The sequence below is a fragment of the Acomys minous genome (genome assembly GCF_964271855.1).
Source record: "Acomys minous genome assembly, chromosome: 2".
Taxonomy (NCBI): domain Eukaryota; kingdom Metazoa; phylum Chordata; class Mammalia; order Rodentia; family Muridae; genus Acomys; species Acomys minous.
The window spans coordinates 50,233,796-50,261,272 of NC_140484.1; the positions used below are offsets into that span (position 1 = coordinate 50,233,796).

Here is a 27,477-nt window from a genome sequence, read left to right on the forward strand (position 1 = left end):
TGACTGTCCTATACCATGTGGAGAGAGCTTGGCAGGTTTTCTCCTGGGCTCCAGTGGACCTGAGAGGAGCTGGCTGAGAGAGGTTGTCACTGTCTTTATCCAGGATAAAGGATGAAGGTACATGTTTATGAGACAGTTGGTTTAAAGAAAGCAGAAAAATTTTTAAGTGATTCTTTTGTTTTGTTTTGTTTTTTTGAGACAGGGTTTCTCTGTGTAGACATGGCTGTCCTGGACTCACTTTGTAGACCAGGCTGGCCTTGAACTCCCAGTGATCTGCCTGCCTCTACCTCCTGAGTGCTGGGATTAAAGGCGTGCACCACCGCCTCCGGCTGTTTTTGTTTTTTGAGACAGAGTTCTCACTGTGTTGCTCTGGTTGACCTGGAAACTGCTGTGTAGACCAGGCTGACCTTGAAATACATGGCTTGGTTTTTGCTGGATTTTGAATTTACATTATTCAGAGGCTTTAAAATATTATATAATAATTGGGACTGCGGAGATGGCTCAGATGTTAAGAACAGTTGTTCTTGCTAAGGACCCAGGTTCAACTCCCAGCACCCATATGATGGTGGCTCACATCCAGAACTGCATTTCTAGTCTCAATACCCTCTTCTGGCCTCTGTGGTCACTGCATGTATGTAGTGCACAGACATACATATGAGCAGGGGTACTCGTTCATACACATGAGGTAAAACAACTTTTGTTGTTGTTGTTTTTTCAAGACAAGGTTTCTCTGTGTAGCCTTGACTATCCTGGACTTGCTTTGTAGACAAGGCTGACCTCTAACTCACAGCAATCCATCTGCCTCTGCTTTCCAAGGGCTGGGATTACAGGTGAGGGCCACCATGCCTGGCTCCAGCCCTGTTATATAAGGTCCTGAGTTCAATTCCCAGCAACCACATGGTGGCTCACAACCATCTATAATGTGATTTGATACCCTCTTCTGGTGTACACGAAGGTAGAGCACTGTATACATAATAAATAAATAAATAAATAAATATTTCTTTAAAAAGTGAGTCTAGGACAGCTGAGGCTACACAGGGAATCTTGTTTCAAAAACAAACAAACAGAAATAAGCTGGGTGTGGTGGCGCATGCCTTTGATTCCAGCACTCGGGAGGCAGAGGTAGGCAGATCACTGTGAGTTCGAGGCCAGCCTGGTCTACAAAGTGAGTCTAGGACAGCCAAGGCTACATAGAGAAACCCTGTCTCGGAAAAAAAAAAAAAATCAAAAACCAAAAAACAACAAAAGAAGAAGAAGAAGAACAACAAAATAAATAAATAAAAAATAAAGAGGTCAAAGTAGCTGGGCACTGTGCTTCATAGCTGTAACCCTGGCACTTGGGAGGTGGAGACAGGAGGACCAGAGCGATCATTGGCTACACAATGAGTTTGAGGCCAGCCAGTGATACATACAACCCTACATCAAAAACAGTCAAGTAAGCCTCATGTGATAGTTCAGTAGGTAAAATCATTTGTCACAAAAAGCTGACAATTCAAATTCAATTCCCAAAACCCATGGTGATAGAAAAGAACCAAATTCTGATCTCCATATATGCACTCTGTCACACCCACACCATTCATCATACACACAAAATAGTAAATAATAAAATAAAAATAAATAAAATACAACAGACAGAGACAGATAGCAGCTTCACATCTGTAACCCCAGCACTTGGGAGGTAGAATAAGAAGGATCAGAAATTGGAGGCCTCAGTTACAAGAGATGTTGCCTCAAAGACTTTTAACAAGGTCTGGTGTGGTGACACCTTTAATCCCTGCATTTGGCAGTCAGAGGCAAGAGGATTTCTGTGAGTTTAAAGCCAAACCAGTATATAGCAAGTTTCAGGCCAGCAACGGCTACTTAGGGATACCTTATCTCAAATAAATAGACTTTTTAAAAAAGGCCAACATAAGAGCCGGGCATGATAGCTCATGCTTGTAATTCCATCACTCTGAGAGGCAGAGGCAGAGGCAGGTGGATCTCTGTGAGTTTAAAGCCAGCCTTGTCTACAAAGCGCATCCAGGACAGCCAAGTCTACACAGAGAACCCCTGTCTCGAAAAAAGACAGGGTTAAAGAGATGGCTCGATGGTTAGGAGCACTTACACTTTTGCAGAGGGCCTGGTTTTGGTTTCCAGCTCCCACATGGTGGTTCACAATCTCTTGCAACTCCAGTTCAAGAGGATCTGATATTCTCCTCCGGTGTCTCTGGGCACCAGGCTGTCACATGGTACATAGATAACATACAGGCAAATGCTCCATGCACATATTGCAGTGTCAGGAAATGTTATCCCAGAAACTGAGCCTCCTTCCTCATTTAGTGGCCCCCAATTGAGAGATAGTGTGACTCCCTAACCCTTGTGGTATGGGATTCCGAGCTCCTGCTTGCCATGGCAAGGCGTCTAGCCTTGGTCTTCTGAAGGACATAAGCCTCCATCTATCACCTGCCGAGAAGCCCCTTGACAAGGATCCTACAACGTTGTCTGTCCCCTCTCCCTTGGGCTACCACATCAGGGAGTCACCAGGTAGAGGTAGCAGATCCCTCTAGCTGATGGGGCGTGTTGGGTGTGGATGAGGAGATTCAAGGAAGCAGAGCTTGGTGGATCCCGGCCCGAGATCTCAGCACTTGGGAGACTGGGGCGGAAGATTGTTGAGCTTGAACGATGTGATTGGTGGTTGCTTTTAGGCCAACAATGGTTAAATTTCCAAGCTCAAAGTCACCCTGGGGCTACACAGCTAGAACTCTCCTAGAATTAAAAAAAAAAAAAAAAAATCAAACATACATTCAGCTTCCAGACAAAAGTACTGGAGGGCTAGGGATGTCACCATCGACGGACTACCAGGCTGGAGGACATATTGGGACTTGATCTGAACTCCTGAAGTGTGTGCCAGACACTACAGGAAGAAATCAGGAGGCAGCTGCTCAGACAAGCCTGGGAGTTGGGAGGAAGCTCTGACGTGAAGCTGATTCTAGGAGTCACTTGAGATGGTATTTATAGGCATGCGGCTGGTGGAGACACCCAGCCCCCATGCTGCCCTCAGCTGTCTGATAATGATTAGATAATTACCATTTTTCTGGTCCTCCAAGCATCTGGCATGGGGCCTGGAGCTCCATGTAGGTTCCCAGGAATGGAAGAGAACTTCCTTCTCCTTTTCTTCTCCCCCAACTTTCCCAACTCCTCAGGACTCAGCCTCTTTGCAAGAGACCTAGAAGTCAGAACCACTGAGGCTAGTGGACCTCAAAGAACTCCCAAGAGAACCTCGTCCTCAGAGAAGGAAGCCAGGGTTATCTCAAATCCTCACTCCTGAGCTGGGCATCGTGGCACACACCTTTAATCCCAGCACTCGGGAGGCAGAGGTAGGTGGATCCCTGTGAGTTTGAGGCCAGCCTGGTCTACAAAGTGAGTCCAGGACAGCCAAGGCTACACAGAGAAACCCTGTCTCAAAAAACCAAACAAACAAACAAAAACAACAGAGGTTAATGTGTCTTCAATTATTCTCTGACTTTCTTTTAAGCCTGTGTGGATGTGTAGCTGTTTTCCTGCATACATGTCTGTGCACCATCTGTGTGTGTGCTGCCCTCAGAGGCCAGAATAGGACACTTGGTCCCCTTGTCCTGGGGTTTTGGACACTTGTCAGCTGTCAGGCAGGAGATGGGCACCGAACCAGAGTCCTTTCCAAGAGTAGCAAGGGCTCTTAAACTGCTAATCCACTTATTTCTTCAGTCCCTCCACTTTCTTTTCTTTTCCTTTCTTTTTTTTTTTTTAAGATTTATTTATTTATTATTAGATATACAATGTTCTGTCTGTGTGTACACCTGCAGGCCAGAAGAGGGCATCAGATTACATTATAGGTGGTTGTGAGCCACCATGTGGTTGCTGGGAATTGAACTCAGGACCTTTGGAAGAGCAGGCGGTGCTCTTAACCACTGAGCCATCTCTCCAGCCCCCTCCTTTCTTTTTGTTTCTTTTCTTTCTTTTCTTTTCTTTTTTTTTTTTTGCAGGGGTTTGAGACAAGGTCTCATTGTGTAGACCAGGCTGGCCTCAAACTCAGAGATTTACCTGCCTCTGCCTCCTGAGTGCTGGAAGTAAAGATAAGTTCAGGTAGTGATTCTAGCATAGAAGAGTGAGGCAAATCCACTCCAGGAGTTGAGTTTGCCTGGGCTACAGAGTGATAACGAAAACAAACAAACAAACAAACAAACAAACAAAAGGACTTAGGAGAGATTTAGGAACTGGAAAGAGTCGGGAACCCAGCACAAGACACTGTCTGTGTGTCCTTCTCCCCCCTGCCCCCCTCCCCGTGTGTGCACGTCTCTTTTTTGAGATTTTAGGAAAGGCTGGCAACTCCAAGCCAGCCCAAGACGCTCTCTGTCTGTCTGTCCCTCCCTCCCACCCTCTTCTGTGTGTTTGTGTGTGCATGTTGTTTATTTGTCTCTCTTTGAGATAGGGACTCACGATGTAGCTCCAGTATAGATCTGGATGCTCTTGAACTCGCTATGTAGACCAGGCTAGCCCAGAGACTCAGAAAGAGCCTCCTGCCTCTGACTCCCGAATGCTGTGTGCCATCACTGCTGGGTTCCTCTGATCTTGTTTTTTTGCTTTGTTTTTTGAGGCAGGGTTTCTCTGCGTAGCCTTGGCTATCTTGGACTCGCTTTGTAGACCAGGCTGGCCTCGAACTCACAGCGATCCGCCTGCCTCCGCCTCCCGAGGGCTGGGATTAAAGGCGGGGGCCACCCACATCTGGCTTGACAGAACAAGGTATGGCCAACAGATGAAGATAACCCAATGGCAAGGGCGTGCTTTGGCGCTGTCACATACCACAGCACCGCAGAGCCCAGGCCTGTCATCCAAGCCCTCTCTAGATCCCTCATCAGTCTCATTTTCCCATAACCACACGCCAAGCCAGCAACCAAAATAATATTTCAGTAGGCAGGTCCAACTTGCAAGTGAGTTCAGAGAGGGTGTGCGGCTTAACTGAGGACATGCTGCCCGTCAGCCAGGCCACCGCGCGCACAGCACGGGCCTGTTACCGCCCCGCGGCATTCTGGGACGGTTCGAGGCTTAGCAGCCAAGATGAGGGGAAGTACGGGGCGGGCTAGGACAGCCAGCAGGCCCGCCCGGCTTCCACCACCAACACTCTCAGGCTAACCGCGAACAGCCCAGGACGTAGCAATCAAAGCCTCGGCAACACCCGGCCACATTCCCGACTCCCACGAACCACCGGCCGAGCTCCTCCTTACAGGGCAGTGGCCTAAACCAATCAGCGCCAAGTATGGCCAATTTCTCCTCCCCTCCCCCCGACCATCCACCAATTGAATTTTTCTTTCTGAAGGCGGTTCTGTCTCGGAGTCCTTCAGCCCAATAAAAGACGTGGAAATTTCCAGAAAGAACAGGACCAATGGGCGCGGCCAGGTCAGCCATAATTGACGGACTCACGAACCAATCCGTGTCGTGAAGGCCCGCTCCTCCTACAGTTCGCTGAGCCCTGATATGGGCGGGGCTTGTCGCAGAGCGTCCAATCCCGAGGAGCAGAGGAGGCAGGGCTGAAGAAAAGACCCGCAGAGAACCAATGAAAGAGAAGCCAAGATGATTGACTGAACTTATAGCCAATAGCAAAAGAGCACAGAGCTCCTGGACGCGCTCAACCAGTGAGCAGACGAGGAAGGGGCGGGAACTTGGGGGTCCCGGCAGCTTCTAGTAGGTTCCAGAAGGCGGCGCGTGCGGTTGGGAACGCGGAGCGGACGAATTCGATTCAACGGGGTTCCGGGCCAGGCTATGGAGCAGGTGAAGGGGGAGGGGCGTCCGGAGCCCCGGGGAAGCGCAGGCCTGGCGGCGGGGTGAAGCGAGAGGTCGGGGGACGGGCCGTGCGACCGAGAGGGCCCCGGTCGGGCATGTGAGGGAAGAATGGGGGAGCGCCCGTCGCCCCCGCGACCCGCCGAGCGGAGCGGGAGCAGGCCCTGGCCGCGGCCGGGCCGCCTCAGCGCGAGGAGGCCCCCGTTCGGCCGCGGCGAACTTGGAGGGACCCAGTGACCGATCACCCGCGCAGCCTTCGGGGGACACGGCATCTTGCGTGCGCCCGGGAAAGGGGCCCGCGCGACTGCAGGGGAGGCGGGCGCGGACAGTGTCACCGAGTCTCCCTGAGGCTCCAGATGCATATGTCGCCCCTCCCCCCTTTTTTCTTGGTGACTGTAGGGGTGCCTTGAGGATCTGACACTTGGAAATTCCGTTCCCGATTACATGGGATTTAGTGGTTTTAGACAGTTGTGAGCCGATAGTGAGGGCCTAGTAGACTCCGCCTCTCCCGCCCGGCATCTGGGGCACTGAGGCAGACCTGTCCTTACCTTGGTGACTTAGCTCAGGCCACAGTGGCCTGCATCTGGGAGAGGCCTGGAGAGGTTTTGTTACCTTGGGAGCTGTCATTGAACCGTTGTGATTCACCCAAACGTGCACAAACCTCCCCCCCCCCCCCCACAAAACAGCTTACTACTTTTACTGTGATGTGCAGACTAAAACCTTTTGTTTGTAAGGGACGGTGGGGCCTCCCTGCTTCCGCAGTGAGACTGGAAATAGGTTCATCAACTTTGTGTACTTGTGATGTAATTAAGTTATATCTGGGATAGATAGGCTGCAATACAGACAAGAAAAACGCTTTCTGGAATAAGCAGCACCAAGCTGTTCAAACAGAAAGTGGCTCTTCTCCTTTAGCATTCATTCATTTTTCTAATGTGTGGTGCTGGGGATTGAACCCAAGGCCTGGAGAGCTCAGAGCTTATGGTCCACTATAGCTGCTATACACCCACCCCGTCCCCCCTCAGGAAAAAAAACATCCCGCCAGATGTTACACAGGTGTGCATCTGAGCACATAGACTGCGAAGGAATGCAAGCTTATGATAAGGTTGGGCAGATTTGAGTGTTGGCCTTGGAGAGGACGCAGTTGGTAAAGACTTTGATGTCTAAGAGTGAGGACCTGAGTTCAGATTGTCAGCAACCACTAAAAAATTGAGGGAGGGGAGAGTGGAGGAGCTCAGGGCTTACAGCCAGTCTGTGAGCTCCAGGTTCATTCAGAGATCCTGTCTCAGAGTAAGGTGGAACAATAGAGGAAGACGCCCTGACTTCCAGCTTTTGCCCTGTGCACCGGCATGCACACAAAAAGTAACTTGGAATATTGAAAATTGTGCATTTGAAGAACAGAACTTTCTTTTTTTTTAATTTTTAAAAAATATGTATATTATTAATCATATTACATCTCATTTGTTATGAACAGTACTCTTTCAAGTAAATCCTACGATTTATTTTTGCCAGGTGTAGTGATGAGCTTGTAGTGATGAGCTTGTCTCAGCACTCATGAGGCTGAGACAAGCTCTCATATCTGTAACAGGACACTCAGAGTTGTGTAGTGAGACCCTGTCTCAAAAAAAAAGAAAACATTTTATTTTGGTTTTTTCGAGACAGGGTTTCACTGTGTAACAGCCTTGGCTGTCCTAGACTCACTTTGTAGACCGTGCTGGTTCCTTCCACCTGCTCCTGCCTCCCAAGTGCTGGGATTAAAGGCATGGGCCGCCACCCACTGCCCAAAACATTACTTTTAATGTCCGGTGTGGTGGCTCAGGTCTTTAATCCCAACACTGTGAAAGCAGATGGCTCTCTTAAGTTTGAAGCTAGCAGGCTGGGCGTTGGTGGCTCATGCCTTTAATCCCAGCACTCAAGAGGCAGAAGCAGGTGGATCCCTGTGAGTTTGAGGCCAGCCTGGTCTACAATGCGAGTCCATGACAGCCAAGGTTACACAGAGAAACCCTGTCTTGAAAAAACAAAACAAAAAGTTTGAAGCTAGCTTTGTCTATGTCAAGGAGTTACAGGGTAGCCAGAGCTACATAGAAAGACCCTAAACAAAGAGATGTTTGGTTTGGTTTGGTTTGGTTTGGTTTTTTTGAGACAGGGCTTCTCTGTGTAGCCTTGGCTGTCCTGGACTCGCTGTGTAGACCAGGCTGACCTCAAACTCACAGAGACCTGCCTGCCTCTGCCTCTCCAGTGCTGGGATTAAAGATGTGTGCCACCAAACCCAGCCCTCAAGATAGCTTTTTTTTTAAAGAAAGATTTATTTATTTATTTATTTATTTATTTATTATGTATACAATGTTCTGTCTGCATGCCAGAAGAAGGCATCAGATTGCATTATAGATGGTTGTGAGCCACCATGTGGTTGCTGGGAATTGAACTCAGGACCTTTGGAAGAGCAGGTGGTACTCTTTAACCACTGAGCTATCTCTTCAGCCCAAGATAGTATTTTCACTTTTTTTCCCTTGGCCTTCCTATAAAGGATTGGAATTTTGACAGTTTTCTTGTGTCTTTTGCTTTACCTCTGCTTGCCTTTCATGGTCCTTTCCTGAGAACAGGGTCTCCTGCTTGTTCCTAAATGCTGAGATTACAGGGCAAACCCAGCTTACCTCGGACCTCTGCTCTCTGGAAGCTCTGATTGGTGTGCCATGGGATTCTAAAAGCATCTGAAAGAAGAAAATGTTATGTTATCATGAGTATATGACTTCATAAGGATTGGCCTTGCTTGCTTGAGTTAGGGTTTCATGTATCCCAGTCTGGCCTAGGACCTACTGTATAGAGCCTTCTTAGTCTCCTTCCTCTACCTCATAAGTCCTGTAATAATAGATGTATGTTACCATGCCTAGTCCTGGGACCTAACTTGGTGCTTTGGCTACAAGTAAATTCTATCCCCACCCTCATGGTATAAGTGTGAATCCTACTCTGCTCTTGTTCACTCTGGGCTTGCCTTTAAAAGGGAGCTGCCAGCCTGGTGGTGGTGACACACACTTTTCATTCCAGTGCTCAGGAGGCAGAGGCAGACAGATCCCTGAGTTTGAGGACAGCCAGGGCTACACAGAAACCCTGTCTTGGAAAACCGAAGGGTGGGGGGCGGGGGGTAGGAGGTTGCAGAGCTGTAATTTTCCCTTAGCTGCACTTATATGCAGGATGTTTTTGTTACTGTTTTTCCGAGTTTCTATGTGGTCCTATGTGCCTGTCCTGGAACTCACTCTGTAGACCAGGTTGGCCACAAACTCAAAAATCTACCTGCATCTGCCTCCCAAGGCCTGGACCACCATTGCTTAGCATTTTTTTGGCGGTTAAGAAAAACCCTTTATTGGGCTCAGAGGTTAAGAGCACTAGCTGCTCTTCCAGAGGTCCTGAGTTCAATTCCCAGCAACCACATGGTGGCTCACAACCATCTCTAATGAGGTCTGGTGCCCTCTATTGTACATGCAGATAAAATATTGTATACATAATAAATAAATCTTTAAAGAAAAACCCTTAGAGCCAGGCGTGGTGGCGCACGCCTTTAATCCCAGCACTCGGGAGGCAGAGGCAGGTGGATCGCTGTGAGTTCGAGGCCAGCCTGGTCTACAAAGCGAGTCCAGGACAGCCAAGGCTACACAGAGAGACCCTGTCTCGAAAAACCGAAAAGAAAGAAAGAAAGAAAGAAAAACCCTTTATACATACACACCCAGATAATGAAAAGAAAGGACCTCTTAGACCTTTAATCTCAGCTAGTGGGAGGCCAGAACAGGAAGATCTCACGTTCAAGACTAGCCTTTGAGATTAAACTGAGACCCTGTCACAACTGCTAGGAAAGGGAGGGGGGAAGGCTGGGGGTTGGCTTTGTGGTGACTGAGAAAGGAAAGTCAGCATTGTGCTTAAGCACAGTCTCCTTTACTCCTTGCAACAGAGAGGATGGGATTAGAGGTTGTTTGTCTTGATCCTGGTAGAGTGATAGTAAAACGTCAGCGGGAGCCTGGTGGTGGACCAGCTCTGTCCTCAGGGTCAGCACAGTAAAGTCCTGTTTGGCTCTTGCTGATAATGGGAGATGACAGTAGAGGATCAAGGGCCTCTTATTCTGAAGCTTCTAGGGCACTAGAGCATGTGTGTGTGATTTGTGCGTGCAGATATGCACATGCACACGTGGGGGTTAGAAGACAACTTCAAGCAGTTGGGTGTCTTCCACCCTTTACTGTCCAGGTGTCAAACTTAGATTGTCAGTCATGAGTGTTTTCTCATACTCAGCCATCTCATTGGGTCCCCATCGTGAGGTTTTTTTGGGGTTTCTTTGAGACAGGCTTTCTCTGTGTCACCATGGCTATCCTGGACTTTGTAGACCAGACTGGCCTTGAACTCAGAAAGATCTGCCTCCCAGTACTGGGATTAAAGGCGTGCACACCATGCCTGGCTCCGTCTTGAGTCTTTTTTGGTTTTTCGAGACAGGGTTTCTCTGTGTAGCCTTGGCTGTCCTGGACTCACTTTGTAGACCAGGCTGGCCTCGAACTCACAGTGATCTGCCCACCTCTGCCTCCTGAGTGCTGGGATTAAAGGCGTGCACCACCACGCCCAGCTCATCTTGAGTCTTTTGCGGTGGTGGTTACTAGTATAACTCAACAGCTTGGAACAGAGGTGCACCTCCATGTGGCTTGCTCAGCTCTTCGGCACGCAGTTCACCGTTCAGATCTTTGGAAAGGAAGCCTCTGTGCTCTGGAGGGGCTGGGTTCTCAGCCAGTGGAGGGCAGAGAAGTCTTCATGCTTCTGCTGTTTTCCCTGCTCGTTCCCAGAGGTGTGGGAGAAGATGGGTGGACTAGCATTTTTCTCTCTTCCTCAGTAGAGGTGAACTAGTTGATTCTTAGGAAGAGCGACTATAATCTACCGCCCCAGGGCAGAGGATGGAGGCTCTGTGGAGGGAAGCTATAGTGACGCCTGCCTTTCCTCCTCAGGTGAATGAGCTAAAGGAGAAGGGCAATAAGGCCCTGAGTGCTGGGAACATTGACGATGCCTTACAGTGCTACTCTGAGGCAATTAAGCTAGATCCCCAGAACCATGTGCTCTATAGCAATCGCTCTGCAGCCTACGCCAAGAAAGGGGACTACCAGAAGGCCTACGAGGATGGCTGCAAGACTGTTGATCTGAAGCCTGACTGGGGCAAGGTAAGCTGCAGAGCATTGCACAGTTTCCCTAAGGAGTTTGGGTCTGATCTGCAGTCCCTTATTAGCAGGCCCTCTTGACCTGTCTAGTTGACTGTAGGTTGCTCCTTATGACTTGCCTGCCCACCCTATCTGAAGGTACCCCTCGAAGGTAACACATTTCTCCAAGTCTGTTACCACTAATTGTAAAATAGGTTTTATTAGTTGTACAGCTAAGAAATAAAACATTACTAAAGAAGCTGACAGCTTGTGGCCACAGGTTGTATAATTAATGCACCTTTGTCTAGATTGTTTTAGTATCAACATTGGTGTTGTATCCTTTCCCTATTTGCTGGTTGGCCATCTTGAGCCTATCATTTGGGTCTAAAAAGTATGTGACAGGAGGGCCAACCAGAGTAGCATATGCCTTTAATCCCAGCCCTTGGGAAGTAGAGACAGGCAGAGCAGAGTTTAAGGCCACCCAGAGACATAATGAGGCTCTGTCTTGGGGCGGAGGAGGTACTGGCAAGATGACTTCATTGTTAAGGGCACTGGTAGCTCTTCCGGAGGACCTGTGTTTAATTTTCAGCACCCACATAGTGGGTCAGAACTGTCTTTAACTCCAGTCCCGGGGAATCCAGTGCCATCTTCTGGTCTCTGTAAGATATCAGGCATACATGTGGTGTACAGACACACATGCAAGGAACACACCTCTATGTATTAAATGAATAAAAACAAAACCCAGGTAGACTTTTTAAATTGATTTGTATTTATCTATGCATGACCTGTGCTTTCTCTAATTTGGGGATGTTAAGGGTTATTCAAGAAAGGCAGCAGCCCTTGAGTTTCTAAACCGATTTGAAGAAGCCAAACGAACCTATGAAGAAGGTTTAAAACATGAAGCTAACAACCTCCAGCTTAAAGAGGGCCTGCAGAACATGGAGGCCAGGTTGTCAGGTGGGTACGCACATCCTCTTGTATGTAAAACAACCCTGCCCTCCCCAAAGTGAAGGTGGTGGGTGGGATATGTGTGGTGTCACGGTGACTCAAACATTTCATACTGGTGCACTTTGTTTCATTTGGACAGAGAGGAAATTCATGAATCCTTTCAACTTGCCTAATCTGTACCAGAAGTTGGAGAATGATCCCAGGACAAGGACGCTGCTCAATGACCCCACCTACCGGGAGCTCATAGAGCAGCTACAGAACAAGCCCTCAGACCTGGGCACGTAAGTGGAGCAACAGGAACACTAGCAGAGGAAGCTCTAGTCTAGACCCCTGGGGAGGGCAGCTTGTGTGATTTCTAGAAATGGTCGGGTAGCCGGGCGTGGTGGCACACACCTTTAATCCCAGCACTGGGGAGGCAGAGGCAGGTGGATTACTGTGAGTTTGAGGCCAGCCTGGTCTACAAAGAGAGTCCAGGACAGCCAAGGCTACACAGAGAAACCCTGCCTCGAAAAACTAACAAACAGAAAGGGTCATGTAGTTTGTAATAGCACAGTATTCAGCAATGTTCTAACCCTGCCTCTCCTAGAATCCTAGCTTTGCTTATTTTTATAGTGCTGAGGATCAAACCCAGGGCCTTGCCCATGCTAGGCAAATGTTGTGTCTCTGAGCTATACACCTGGCTCTAGTCATGTGTGTTGGAGTTTATTAACAGTGAACAAGTTAGGGGCAATTGTAGCAGCCAGGGTTGGTCCACACCTGTAATTTCAGCTACTTGGGTGATTTTCCTGCTTTTTGTTGTTTTGGTTTTTTTTTTTTTAGACAGTTTTTATATATTACCCTGGGTATTCTGGAACTCACTATGTAGATCAGGCCAGCCACAAACTCAAGAGAGATCCACCAGCCTTTGTCTCTAAAGTGCCACCAAACCTGACTTGTCTTGCTTTTTTTTTTTTTTTTTTTTTTTTGTTATTTATTTATTTATTTTAATACATTTTTATTAATTTATACATATTACATCTCAGTTGTTAGCCCATCCCATGTATCCTCCCATTCCTCCCTTCCTCCCTTGTCTTGCTTTTTTAAAGATTTTTTTTTCCCCCTCCTATAGCTGGAGGTACAAATATTTGGGATGCTAGGATCTGAACTCTGGCCCTCATGATAGAGCCATAGGCATTCTTAATCTTGGAGATGTTTACTTACTAATTTCTATTTGTTCTAAGACAGGATGTAGCCCTGGCCATCCTGGAACTCACTCTATACACCAGGCCGGCCTTGAACTTACGAGAGCCACCTGCCTCTGCCTCCCAAGTGCTGCGCCACCACACCTAGCCTTTTAAGTTATGTGTGATTGTGTCTATATATGGGGATGTGCATGTGAGTTCAGGTGCCTGAGGAGACAGGAGGTACGTGATCTCTTAGAGATTGGGAGTTACCCAGCACAGAGTCTAGGAACAGAGTGACTGTCTGCAAGAACAGTGTGTCCTCTTACCTGTAGAGCCATTTCTCCAGCCCATTCTTTCCGCCCCCCAGGAAACTCCAAGATCCCCGGGTCATGACTACTCTCAGTGTCCTCCTTGGTGTTGATCTGGGCAGTATGGATGAAGAGGAGGAGGCAGCAACACCCCCACCCCCACCTCCTCCCAAAAAGGAGGCCAAACCAGAACCAATGGAAGAAGATCTTCCAGAGAATAAGAAACAGGTCTTGTTTTTTCTCCTCTAAACTATCTCATATTTGTGTACAACCAAGTCAACTAGAAATCAGAGTGTTGGGGCTGGAGAGATGGCTCAGCAGTTAAGAGCACTCCTTGCTCTTCCAAAGGTCCTGAGTTCAATTCCCAGCAACCACATGGTGGCTCACAATGAGATCTGGTACCCTCTTTTGGCATGCATGAGTGTATGCAGGCAAAATGCTGTAAACATAATTAAAAGAAGAAGAGTGTTAAATGGGCATTCTGCAGACTGAAGCTGAGAAATGGTTTGGGGCGCGGGATGATGGCTCAGTTGTGGGATGCCTGCCTAGTATACATGAAGCGCTGGCTTTGACACTTTCATTTTGCATCCCAAGCTGGCCTTAAACTCAGGATGCTACTGCTCCCAGCTGCTGGAATTAGTAAATTTTTATGTTTTATTTGGTTGGTTGGTTGGTTGGTTGGTTGGTAGTGTTGGAACATGGTCTTACTATATAGAACAGACTGGCCTTGAACTCGGAGATCCACCTGCTTCTGCCTCCTAGATACTGGAGTTAAAATTGTGTGCTTTCTATTTTTTATGTGTATGAGTGTTTTGCCTATATATGTTTCTCTGTACCACATTGTCCTTGGGTTTCCACTGCTATGAAGAGACACCATAACCTAGGCAAATTTTTTTTTTTTTTTTTTTTAATCCTGAGACAAGGTTTCTCAGTTTAGTCTTATTTGTCCCGGAACTCATTCTCTGCCTTCCACCTGCTGGGATTAAAGGTGTGTGCCACACTGCCTGGCAACCTAGGCAGTCTTTTCAGAGGCAAATGCTTAACTGGGCCTGGATTACAGTTTCAGAGGCTTAGTCCATTATCATCATGGCTGGAAGCATGGCAGTGTGCTGGGGAGGTGAGAGTTCTACATCTTGATTGGAAAGTAGGCAGGAAGAAATTGTGTGTTTCACACTGGGCCTAGCAGGAGCATTTAAAATTCAAAGCCCCGCCTCCACAGTGACACGCTACCTCTAACAGTGCCACACCTCTTAATGGTGACACTCCTATGGCCAAGTGTTAAAACTTAACTATTTTATGGGACCATATTGTTTATGCCTAGTACCCATGGAGCAAGAAGAGGGTGTCGGATCCCTGGATCTGGTTGTAAGCCACCTTTGTGGGTTCTCGGCAAGTGCTTGTAACTGCTGAGCCATCTCTCCAGGGCTCCTTCCCTCCTGCCTTGACTCTTTCTGGAGAATTGAATTCAGATCCCTGTGCCTATTAGGCAAGCACTTTACCACCTGACCTAGTCCATGTTTGAATACTTAGTATGTGCTAAGCTTATTATTGTTACTTGAGTGGCTGAGGATCGAGGATCACCTGAGCTGCAGGTTCTTTGAGACCAGCCTGGGCAACACAGTGAAATTGTACCTGAAAGATAAAGAATATATATCAGAGGGCAGGTGAGATGGCTTAGTAGGAAAAGATGCTTGCTGCCAACCTTAACCTGATTTCCATCCCTGAGATCCACATGGTAGGAGAGAACTATATATATATATCCCCCTCCCCCAAGACAGGGTTTCTCTGTGTAGTCTTGGCTGTCTTAGACTCGCTTGGTAGACCAGGCTGGCATCGAACTCACAGCGATCCACCTGCCTCTCGCCTCCCGAGTGTTGGGATTAAAGGTGTGCGCCACCATGCCCAGCCGAGAGAACTAAATATTTTGCAAGATGTCCTTTGGCCTTTTCACATCATGGCACCTGTGCTTAAACACATAAATAGATAAATAAGTTAGGGGTCTGGAGAGATGGCTCAGCAATTAAGAGTAGTTCTTGCTGGGGACTTGCTGATTCCCAGCACCCACTTGATGACTTACAACCATCAGTAACTCCAGCTGGCAGGGGTTCTGATGCCCTCTTCGTCCTCAGTGGCCCCTAGGCATGCACTTGGTATGCTGACATACATGCATGCAAAGCACTCATACACATAAAAATAAATCTTTTGCCAGGCATGGAGACGCACACCTTTAATCCCAGCACTCAGGGAGGCAGAGGCAGGTGAGTCACTGTGAGTTCAAGGCTGCTCTGGCCTATAGAGTGAGTTTCAGGACAGCCAAGACTACCTACACAGAGAAACCCTGTCTTGAGAAAACGAAATAAGCAAACAAACAGCAACAACAACAAAAAGTTTTTTAAAGATTTATGTATTATTTATACAGGGCTCTGCCTGCACACCAGAAGAGGGCACCAGATCTCTTTACAGATGGTTGTGAGCCACCATGTGATTGCTGGGATTTGAACTCAGGAATCTTTGGAAGAGCAGCAAGGGCTCTTAACTGCTGAGCCATCTCTTCAGCCACAAAACATATTCTTTTCTAGATAAAGACGATACATCAGAAAGAATGTCTTTGCTTCCAGGAGGATCATGAGTTATAAGCCAGTCTGTGGTACATAGGGAGACCATGGTGGTTTTTTTGTTTGTTTGTTTGTTTGTTTCCCAGAGATAGGGTTTCTCTGTGTAGCCTTGGCTGTCCTAGACTTGCTTTGTAGACCAGGCTGGCCTCAAACTCACAGGGATCCACCTGCCTCTGCCTCCCGAGTGCTGAATTAAAGGCGTGCACCACCACTACCCAGCGAGACTGGTTTTTTAATTGTAAGTTGGAAAATGATGTTCTTCACAAGCCATTTCCTAGTAGTAATGTTGAATTTCTGAGTGCTCCAGCAGTGAAAATGCACCCTTACCATGTGCTACCAGCATGAACACTCAGTAGAACAGATAGAATCGTGAGGGCACTGTGTGTGCATCAGTGCTGAGCCTTTGGCCTCCTGATTAGATGTGTGAAGTGGGTGTTCATGTAGCAACACACTTCCAGAGCAGGAGTCGTGTGTCTAAAGAATTGTTTCCCTTCTCGTAGTCAGGAACAGCAGATTGCTGCCAAATTTAGTACTCTTAAATGGGTGAGTGTTGGTTGCTCAGGGTGTCTCAGCTGGAAAAAGGCCCTCTGTGTGGGAGGAGAGAGTGATTCTGAAGACTGCTGAAGGCTCCTGCTATTCTTTCAGCCCTCTGTGATCCTCTTACCGTGCCCGCTGTTCCTAACAGCTAAGATCTCAAGATGGCCACAACAGCCAGCCTATGGCTGCCTCATAAAAACCTGCCACCAAATTATACCATCTTTTTCAGTTGTTTGAGTTGAGAGGAGTTCCTCTCCCTCTGAGAAGCAAGCCCTCTACTGCCTGGTCAAGATTCAAGAGAAAGTAGCCAGGGTCAGGAAGTAAAGATAAAGTACACTTGAGCCCTATCTCCCTTGGCTCTGGCTAATTATATGAAGAGGCCTTTTTGAGGGAGCACTTCCTTCCTGGTCATGTTGGTGGCATATGCTAATTGACATCTGAGACAGAGTATGGCTTCTGCTGCTATTGCTGCCACCTGGTAGAGATGCTAAGCACTCAACTTTGTCCAACCCCGTTTAGGCACTGAAAGAAAAGGAGTTGGGAAATGATGCCTACAAGAAGAAAGATTTTGACAAGGCCCTGAAGCACTATGACAAGGCCAAGGAACTGGACCCCACAAATATGACTTACATAACTAATCAAGCAGGTGAGGCCTAGAAGCCAGGGCAAAGAGAACTGTGATGCATGCTTAAGGAGAGAAACAAGGACTGACTGTTGTCACCTTTCTGCCTGGCAGCTGTGCACTTTGAGAAGGGGGACTACAACAAATGCCGGGAGCTTTGTGAGAAGGCCATTGAAGTGGGCAGAGAGAATCGAGAGGACTACCGGCAGATCGCCAAGTATGTCACTGAACCGGCCGTGCTGGGGGCTGAAACCCCTGTTGAGAGGGCAGGGTTTCTGGGCTGTGGTGCCAGCTTTGCTTGTAATCAGTTTGTATTTTCTTTGAGGGTTGACCCTGTTTTTGAGTCTGCCTTTTCCCTTTGTCTTCATCAGAGCTTATGCCCGAATTGGCAATTCCTATTTCAAAGAAGAAAGGTACAAGGATGCTATCCATTTCTACAACAAATCTCTGGCAGAGCACCGAACCCCAGACGTGCTCAAGAAGTGCCAGCAGGTGGGTCTGAAAAGAATGGGGCTGTCATGGATGGGGCTCTTTTTGTTGTTTGTGGATTTTTATTTATTTTATGTGTGTAGATGTCTTGTTTACATGTATTAGGGGAAACTGGAGTTACAGACCCTTGTAACCGGCCATGTGGGTGCTGGGAATTGAACCTAGGTCCTCTGGGAAAGCAGCTAGTGCTCTTAACCGCCGAGACATATCTCTAGCCTCAGCTGTCATGTTCCTAATGGTTGTCAGTGTCTTACCATTTTATTTCTTTTTTCGAGACAGGGTTTCTCTGTGTAGCCTTGGCTGTTTTGGACTCTCTTTGTAGACCAGGCTGGCCTCAAACTCACAGCAATTCACCTGCTTCTGCCTCCTGAGTGCTGTCAGTAAAGGTGTGCACTGCCACTACCACCTGATAGGGGCAACCCTTAGAAGAGAAAACATTTTGGGGGGGGACAGGACAGTTTCAGAGGTTTAGTCTGTTATGGGGAGTATAGTGGCAAGCACACTGCCTACAGCAGTAGCTGAGAGCTACATCCTGATCATTAGGCAGAGAAAGTGAGAGACTGGCCTGGCATGGGCTTTTGAAACCTCAAAGCCCACTTTCTTCAACAAAGCTACACCTTCTAACCCCCACCCCACCCCACCCCATCCCTTCAGGGTTTCTCTGTATATCCTTGAGTGTCCTGAACTCAGTTTCTAGACCATGCAGGCCTCAATCTTACAGAGATCCACCTGCCTCTGTGTCCCCAAATTCTGGGGTTACAGGAGTACACCACCACACCTGACTTCCATCTAATTCTTATCAACAGTTCCATACCTCATATATTCCCCCCCCCAACACCTACAACTAAGCATTCAAATATATGAGCCTATGGGGGCCATTCATATTCAAGCTACCACAGGGAGTAATTTCACAGAATGCTTTGTCAAGCTCAGCCTGGTGACAATGGAGTCCCAAGACAGCAGGTGAGGACCAGCCTGGGTAGCAAAGTGAAGATCCCAACCAGTCCTTCATTAGCTCCTCACAAATAGTGTCAGAAGGCTCATTGTGCTCTTTTACTTTCATAGGGTTGCTCTCTTGGTGGTTTTGTTTTTGTTTTTGCATTTTACACATTTATTCGTGTAGGGTTAGCTACATCTCATATTTGGGTTTGGACTGTGGTAGTCAGTTCTTTTTTTCCACTAGCTTGGCAAGTGTAAAGCTTTGTTGTTTGAAGAGCCTTTGAAAGCTGCAAAGCCTAAGCTGGCCTCCCATGACCTTGAACTAACTCATCCTCTGCCTCCACCTCCTAAGAGCTAAGATCACAAACAAGTATGTGCTGCCACAACAGAGTTGTGTAGTACTGGTGGTTGGATGTAGGTTCTCATGTGTGTTAGGCAGAGGACGTTTCTTTCCTTTTTTAGAGGTGTATTATGTGTATTATGTGTTCAATATTCTGCCTGCATGTACACTTGCAGGCCAGAAGAGGGCACCAGATCTAATAATAGATAGTTGTGAGCCAACATGTGGTTGCTGGGAATTGAACTCACAACCTCTGGGTGAGCAACCAGTACTCTTAACCTCTGAGCCATCTCTCCAGCCCCCCTCCAAGGCAAAGCTTTGAAGGAAATAATGCAAGTACTACTCCGTTGTAACAGTGTACCTTGATAAGGAAAAATGTGTGTGTGTGGTACCTGTGTGTTCCACTGAGTAACATTCAGCCCAAGAATGAGATGAGACTTACTTATTTATTTATTTTGGTTTTTGGAGACAGGGTTTCGCTGTGTATCCCTGGCTTTCCTAAACTCACTTTGTAGACCAGGCTGGCCTGGAACTCACATCAGTCTACCTGCCTCTGCCTCCAGAGTGTTGGGATTAAAGGCCTGTGCTACCACGCCCGGTGAGAGGAGACTCTTGCTAAAGAACTCTGAAGATCAAAATTCTAATTAGGAGCTGGGTGTGGTGGCGCAAGTGCGGGGAGGAGAGTTCAATCCACAGACCCCACATGTGCCAGGAAAATTCAGAACCACTGCTCCAAGTTGTCCTCTGCCGTGTGAAAGTATGCGCACACACAAATAATGTAAACTCAGTTTTTCCAATTCTGATTTGGCCTTTCAGTCTAATCAGTATTTAGGTGTTTAAGTTTCTATGCCAATGATTGCTTTTTTAGGCAGAGAAAATCCTGAAGGAGCAAGAACGACTTGCCTATATCAACCCTGACTTGGCTTTGGAGGAGAAGAACAAGGGCAATGAATGCTTCCAGAAAGGTACTGTGGATGAAGCCTCAACTCTGCTTGCAAGGCGCAGAAAGGGAGGGTAGTTTAGCTGACATGACATAAAGGCCTCTTTCTGCTGAATGTTGTGGCTTGTGGGGAGGGGCTTGATTTTTCTTTCTTTCTCTTTTTAGATTTATTTGTTTACTTATTTTTATTTCCAAGACAGGGATTTTTGCCAGGCAGTGGTGACGCATGCCTTAAATCCCAGCATTCGAGAGGCAGAGGGAGGCAGATCGCTGTGAGTTCAAGGCCAGCTTGATCTACAGAGCGAGTCCAGGACAGCCAACACTACACAAAGAGACCCTGTTTGGGGGGAAGAAAAAAAAAGACAGGGTTTTTTTGTATAGCCTTGGCTGTTCTTGAACTTTCTCTGTAGACCAGGTTGGCTTCAGGCTCAGATCCACCTGTCTCTGCTTCCCAAGTGCTGGGATTAAAGATGTGTACCACTATCACCCCACCAATTTTGGGGGAGGAGATGCTTGTGTTTTTAATCCCAGTGTTCAGGCAGAGGTAGGAACTCTTGAACTCTGAAGGTTTGTCTACCAAAAAGTGTTCAGGTCACCTGATGGTACATAGTGAAACCCTGTCTTAAAAACAAATACAAATCCACCAGGCATGGTGGCACACACCTTCAACCCCACACTCGGGAGGCAGAGGCAGGTGGATCACTGTGAGTTTGAGACGAGCCTAGTTTACAGAATGAGTCCAGGACAGCTCCACAGAGAAACCCTGTCTTGAAATAAACCAAAAAATCCTCTTTTCTTTTCTTTGTTTCTTTCTTTCCTTTTTATTTTATTTTATTTATTTTATTTTTATTTTTTATTTTTTTGTGGTGTTGGTAGTTGGGGTTGCAGCTACTGTAGTGAATATATGGGGTAGGCTGTGCACTACTGAGCTGTATTCTCAGACTATAAAAACCCCTTTTGTGCGAGTGGATATATATATATTTTCCTAGCAATTAGGAGGTTGAGACAGGCAGATCACTGGCGCTTAGAGAATGTTGGAGGTTGCAGAATGAGACCTTGTGTCAAAATAACAGAAGCAGCTGGTGGGGCCGGGGTTGGTGACCCACGCCAGGCAGAAGGATCTCTAAGTTGAGGCCAGCCTAATCTACACAGAAAAATCCTATCTCAGAAACCAAATAAATACAGAAGCAAATCATCCTTAGCTAGCTAGACTGGGTGATTGACACTTGCAGTCCTAATACTCAGGAGGCTGAGGTAGGACTGCAGCCTGGGCTACATAATGAGCTCCAAGCCAGCCGAGCTAATAGATATTGTCTTTATATAACTCTCTAGGGGACTACCCCCAGGCCATGAAGCATTATACGGAAGCCATTAAACGGAACCCAAGAGATGCCAAACTGTACAGCAACCGAGCTGCCTGCTACACTAAGCTGCTGGAGTTTCAGCTGGCACTCAAGGTGAGGCCTGGGAGTTCTTCTGGGGTTACTTGAGGTGAGACCTGTAGTTACTATAAGCCTTTGCAGGGAGCCAAGCCTCCTCTTGTCCTCTCCTCATAGGTTAATTTTTATTTTTTTTTTAAAGATGTATTTATTTATTGTGCATAATGTGCTCTACCTGCATGTACACCTACAGGCCAGTAGAGGGCATCATCCCATTACAGATGGTTGTGAATCACCATGTGGTTGCTGGGAGTTGAACTCAGGACCTCTGGAAGAGCAGTCAATGCTCTTAACCTCTGAGCCATCTCTCCAGCCCAGGTTAATTTTCTTATTAAGATTCTAGGTTGACTGCCTGGTGTAGTGGTGCACGCCTTTAATTCCAGCACTTGGGAGGCAGAGTCAGGTGAATTTCTATGAGTTCAAGGCCAGCCTGGTCTGCAAAGGAAGTCTAGGGCAGCCAGGGCTGTAAACACAGAGAAACCCTGTCTCTGAAAAAACAAAAAAAAATTTTTTTGTAATTCTAGGTTGAGCCACAGTGGTGTTGCACACTCCTTTAATCCCAGTAGCCAGAGGCAGGGGTAGGCTGATCTCTGAGTACAGAGTAAATTCCAGGGCAGCAGGGCTACACAGAAAAGCCCTGTCTCGAAAAACCAAAAAAAAAAAAAAAAAAATTAAAAAAAAAAAATAATAATAATAAAGATCCTAGGTTGACAATAGGTAGTTTTTGTGGGCAGTTGGAGGCCTATGTCTACCCAACACCAGCCCTTAAGAGTTTTTTAATGTGTGTGAGTATTTTGCTTACATAGGTGTGTGGGTGTATGTGTGTACATCAGATATGTGCTGGTGTCCTTAGAGATCAGAAGAGGGCATTAAATCCCCTAGAATAAGTTAGGGACGGCTACAAGTTACCAGGCGGGTACTGGGAATTGAACTCAGGTCCTTGCAAGAACAGTAAGTGCCCTTTAACTGCTGAGCCATCTCTCCAGTCTCCATTTCTGTTTTCATGACACTCTCTTTATATAGTCCATGCGGACATTTTACTCATAATTCTTGTCCCTCTGGAGTGCTAAGTTTATAGCCAGTAGCTATCATACCTGGCTCTGTATGACAATGTGTGCTTGCAGGCCAGTGGTAACTTTGGTGGTTGTTTCTCAAGAGTATAGGTCAGGCATCTCAGTGAGATTTGGCTTCCCCAGCATTGAGATTGCAAGCACACTTCCATGCCTGGCTTTTTACATGGGTACTGGATAATTAATGCAGGTCATTGTGCTTAGACTTCTTTTTTTTTTTTTTTTTTTTCTCTAGAAACGGTTTCTCTTGTAGTCCTGGCTAGGATTAAAGGAGTGTGCTACATGTACTTCTTCTTCTTCTTCTTCTTTTTTTTTAAAGATGTGTTTATTATGTATATAATGTTCTGCCCACCAGAAGAGGGCACCAGATCTCATAGATGGTTGTGAGCCACCATGTGGTTGCTGGGAATTGAACTTAGGACCTCTGGAAGAACAGTTGGTGCTCTTAACTCTGAGCCACCTCCCCAGCCCTTTTCTTTTTATTGTTGTTTTTGTTTGTTTGTTTTTCGAGACTTGGTTTCTCTGTGTAGCCTTGACTAAGCTTTGTAGATCAGGCTGGCCTTGAACTCACAGTGATCCGCCTGCCTCTGCCTCCCAAGTGCTGGGATTGAAGGTGTGCGCCACCACTGCCCAACCGGTTTGGACTTCTTAACACACCCAGCTCATTAGCTCCTGATTTTGTTTTTTTGTTTTTTTTTTGTTTTTTTTGTGGCAGGATCTCACTAGTATAAGCCCAGACTGGCTTCAAATTTTAATTCCTCTTGCCTTGCCTCTCAACTGAAATTAAGAGATGTGCCACTATTTATCTTCAAATTTTGTTTTTGATGCCATCATCTTTGGGTGTAGCCTGAAAGTGATATCACTTTAGTTAGGCCTTCAAGGGTGACAACAAAACCTGGTTAGCCTATGAGGCAACCCTGGGAGGTAAGGATTGGCTCAGGTGGCAGCAGCACTTTTCTTTCCTGACTTATTACTCGCCCTGTCGCCCCCCCTTGGGGTTTTTTTGGTTTTATTTTCCAGACAGGGTTTGTCTTTGTGTGGCCTTAGCTGTCCTAGAACTTGCTCAACAGATCAAGGTGACCTCAAACTTACAGAGATATGCCTATCTCCAGCTCCCTAGAGCTGGGATTACAGGCGTGCGCCACCATTGCCTGGCTTTTCTTTTCTTTTTATTTATTATTCTCTCTTACAGAATATCCCAACTGTAGCTTCTCTTTCTTCCACCCCTCCCAGTACATCCTCCACCATCACCACCACCACCACCATCCACTTCCCGGTCTCAAAGGGACCTCAACCAAATGTGGACCACAAGATAGGACCCAGGCACAAAGCCTCATGGAGGCTGGGCGAGGCAACCCAATAGGAGGAAAAGGGTCCAAAGAGTAGGCAAAGTGTCAGAGACATCCCCACTACTCCTGTCACGAGTCCCCCCAAAACACCAAGCAAACAGTCATAACACATGCAGAGGACTTAGCATAGACCTATGCAGGCTTCATGTTTGCCACTTGAGTTTCTTTGAGTTTCATGAGCTCTGCTTAGTTCATTCCTCAGGCCATGCTCTACTGACGTCTTTGACCCTGCTGGCTTCCACAGTTCCTCCCCTCCCTCTTTCATGGGCTTCCTCAAGCTCAAGGGGATGGACTGGGTGGAGACCACCAACCTGGGCTCCCCAAGGTTGGGTTATGAGAGTCTGCATCTGTTCCCATCAGCTGCCAGAGAGCCTCTCTGATGACAATTGGACTAGGCGCTGTTATTTCCTTTCTATCTCTGTTTTTTGAGAGTCTTGGCTGGTCTGGAGCTCACAGATCATTTACTAACATTTCTCAGTTTGTTCAAAATGTGTAAGGCTTTTGAACATAGGTCTCAAGGCAGTGGGCGAGTGTAGTTCATATGCTTGCTCTCAAATAGAAGTGCCTTACTCGTTTGCGTTGCCCATAGTACTAGCTTTGCGTCCAGCCATCAGCATGTGGGGTTGGTGAGCTGGAGCTCTTTCCTGGTGCTCTGATCCAGCTATCTACTTTCTTGTTGAACTTGCTCTCCAGAAACCAAGGGGCCTGGATTTGGCAGAAGCAGCAGAGCCAAAGCCAAGACCTCTGGCTCCTTAGGAGGGCACAGTAGCTGGCTGCTTTGCATCTTGGAGGGAAAAAAAACCTCATTAGTTCTCTTCCTTCCTAGGACTGTGAGGAGTGCATCCAACTGGAACCAACCTTTAGTAAGTTCCTTTCATTTTTCTTCTGTGTCCTGATTTTGCCCCCAGAGATTAAGGTTAAAGCTTTGGTGCATGTAGGCAGAAGGGGAGGAGCTCAGCCAGGAGCTATTGAGTTGGTGCCTCATAATCTCCTGTTTGTAGTCAAGGGTTACACACGGAAAGCAGCAGCCCTGGAAGCCATGAAGGACTACACAAAAGCCATGGATGTGTACCAGAAGGCGCTAGACCTGGATTCCAGCTGTAAGGTAGGCTGCTGCTGGCCTGCAAGCGTCGCCCCTGCCTTTTCTGCTTTGGGTGTTTCCTGTGCTCCTTCGTGTCCTTTCTGCATGCCTCAGTTTCTCCTGTCTCTACTTCCCGAATTTCCCTTTGTCAGTGATCTGTTGTCTTGAACCTGCTGAAGCAGTGAGCCAGGCAGCGTTGACTCCCACCTCCCTTGGTCTTTTTTGGAATGCAGGAGGCAGCAGACGGTTACCAACGCTGCATGATGGCACAGTACAACAGACACGACAGCCCTGAGGATGTGAAGCGGCGGGCCATGGCTGACCCTGAGGTGCAGCAGATAATGAGTGACCCGGCCATGAGGCTCATCCTGGAGCAGATGCAGAAGGACCCCCAGGCTCTGAGCGAGTGAGTCCAGTGGGCATGCTGGGGAGGTGGGGTTCCGTCTATCTTGTTTTGTTTTGTTTTGTTTTGTTTTGTTTTTGAGATGGGGTTTCTCTTGTAGCCCTGGCTGTCCTGGACTCGCTTTGTAGACCAGGCTGACCTCGATCTCACAGCGATCCGACTGCCTCTCCCTCTGGGGTACTGGGATTAAAGGAGTGCACCACCACGCCCGGTGTTCTATCAATCTTTTAATGCATTATCTAGGTTGTATGTATGTGGTTTTTAATATTTTATTTAATTTTAATTCATGTACATTGGTGTGGGGGTGTCAGATCTTGGAGTTATAGACAATTGTGAGCTGCCATGTGGGTGCTGGGAATTGAACCCGGATTCTTTGGAAGAGGAGGCAGTGCTCTTAGCCACTGAACCATCTCTCCAGCCCCTATGTATGTGTTTTACCTACATTTTGTGTGTGTGTGTGTGTGTGTGCGCGCGCGCGCGCGCTCGCCTGGTGCTTGAAAAGGTCAGAAGAGAGGGTATCAGACACCCTAGAACTGGATTTATACAGGGTTGAGAACCATATGTGGGTGCTAGGAACCAAACTGGGGTCTACCAGAGCAGTAACTGCTCGGAGTCATCTCTCCATCAGTAGCCACTGGGCCATCTCTTTAGCCCCAATTTGTATCAGTCTTAACAGAAAAAGTTGGCGGTGCAGCGAGCCTCCAGGCTTTGTTTTCTTGTTAGTCTCACAACCTAAGGCTCTTTCAGGCAGGCCATTTTTTTCTATGCTTTCAAGCCGTGCAGCCACACAGTAGGCCATTCAGGTTCTCTCTGCCTGCCTGCTGAGGAGGGCCTTTGCCTGCTTCTACAAGGCAGCCAGTACAAGCTGCCTGGCTCCTGTTGTCGCCTGCACAGGGTCTTTGGGCATGTTCTAACTCCCATCTTTTTTTCCTAGACACTTAAAGAACCCTGTAATAGCACAGAAGATCCAGAAGCTGATGGATGTGGGTCTGATCGCAATTCGGTGATAACTTGCTTTTCCCCTCTTCCCTTCGCCGATGAGGAAGGCGAGCTGGGACGGTGGCAAGCAGCACTGGGCAGGAGGGGGGAAGAAAGGCTTATCTTTATATTTATACATGCCTGCAAGGAAGACAGACTCATCCAGCGCCACCATGGGCCCTCCCAGCACACGCATGGTCTCTTCACTGCTGCCCTCAATTCCGAATGTCCTTCCCTGCCCACCCCCCCAAACCCCGTCACTGTCTCGGCTGCTCCCCTATAGTTGGTTATTTTTTATTTGGGGCAGTGGTGCATACGGGGAGGGGAGGGTACTCTTCCCAATTGAGGGTCCCAGCTGTCTTCACTTGTTGCCCCATGTCCCTCCTCCTCAATAAAACAAGCCAACCAGGCGTGGTTATATGCTGCTGTGGTCTGCAGTGACTTTCTTCTGCAGTCTGATTTGGCTGTGCAGTGTGGACACCATGGTGCTGAGTTGGAAGCCAGCATTCTGAGCAAGGCCTTCTTGGTGGCCTTGAAAGAAAGGTGGCTGAAAAGTGAGCGGTGTGCTTTGTCAGAGTGGCCACCAGGTGGAAGTGTTGCTGCTGATCAGCATTGGGTTGATGTACATGCTTGTCTGTGCAGTATAGTATCAGAGTAAAGCACCTACATGCAAGGAACACTAAATCCAGCCTACAGCCAGAGTGGGTTAGGAAGCCCTCCTGAGAGCAGTACAGCCAACAGCTCCTGCTGCCCTGTGGCTTCTTTTCAGGGAGGCTGGCCTGAGAATCTGGTCGCCAGGTTTTCCTCAGCCTTCTGGAGGGTAGCTGAGGAAGGCCTCTACTGCGAGGGAGCTTTTTGGTGACCTGGTGCACTTAGCCAGATTGAGACCTGGAGTCCTCGTGTCCCTTTCAGCTGGAGGAAGGGAGCCTTGAAAAAAGGCTGAGTGGGGCCTGGAGAGATGGCTCAGCGGTTAAGAGCACTGACTGCTCTTTCAGAGGTCCTGAGTTCAATTCCCAGCAACTACATGGTGGCTCACAACCATCTATAATGTGATCTAATGCATACTGTATACATAATAAATAAATCTCTTTTTTTGTTTGTTTGTTTTTGTTTTTCGAGACAGAGTTTCTCTGTGTAGCCTTGGCCATCCTGGACTCACTTTGTAGACCAGGCTGGCCTCGAACTCACAGCGATCCGCCTGCCTCTGCCTCTCGAGTGCTGGGATTAAAGGCGTGCGCCACCACGCCCGGCTTTTTAAATAAATCTTTTTTTAAAAAAGAAAAAAGGCTGAGCTAGCTCTTGTT

The 27,477-nt window shown here is 47.5% G+C and overlaps 1 protein-coding gene across 1 annotated transcript; it reads left to right on the plus strand.

Moving 5' to 3' along the window:
- Positions 1–5,642: 5,642 nt before the first annotated feature.
- STIP1 (stress induced phosphoprotein 1) lies at positions 5,643–26,596 on the plus strand. Its single transcript, XM_084773494.1, has 14 exons — positions 5,643–5,784; positions 10,767–10,976; positions 11,768–11,909; positions 12,040–12,181; positions 13,431–13,599; positions 17,043–17,169; positions 17,260–17,362; positions 17,517–17,637; positions 19,782–19,878; positions 21,186–21,310; positions 24,538–24,574; positions 24,713–24,816; positions 25,026–25,198; positions 26,130–26,596. The coding sequence occupies exons 1-14, from the start codon at positions 5,776–5,778 to the stop codon at positions 26,200–26,202; spliced, it is 1,632 nt and encodes a 543-aa protein (XP_084629620.1). The 5' UTR covers positions 5,643–5,775; the 3' UTR covers positions 26,203–26,596.
- Positions 26,597–27,477: the final 881 nt, after the last annotated feature.

Coding starts and splice junctions, on each gene's coding strand:
- STIP1 (XM_084773494.1), top strand. Junction 10,977..11,767: donor TGAAGCCTGACTGGGGCAAG/GTAAGCTGCAGA, acceptor GGGGATGTTAAG/GGTTATTCAAGAAAGGCAGC. Junction 19,879..21,185: donor CAATGAATGCTTCCAGAAAG/GTACTGTGGATG, acceptor ATAACTCTCTAG/GGGACTACCCCCAGGCCATG.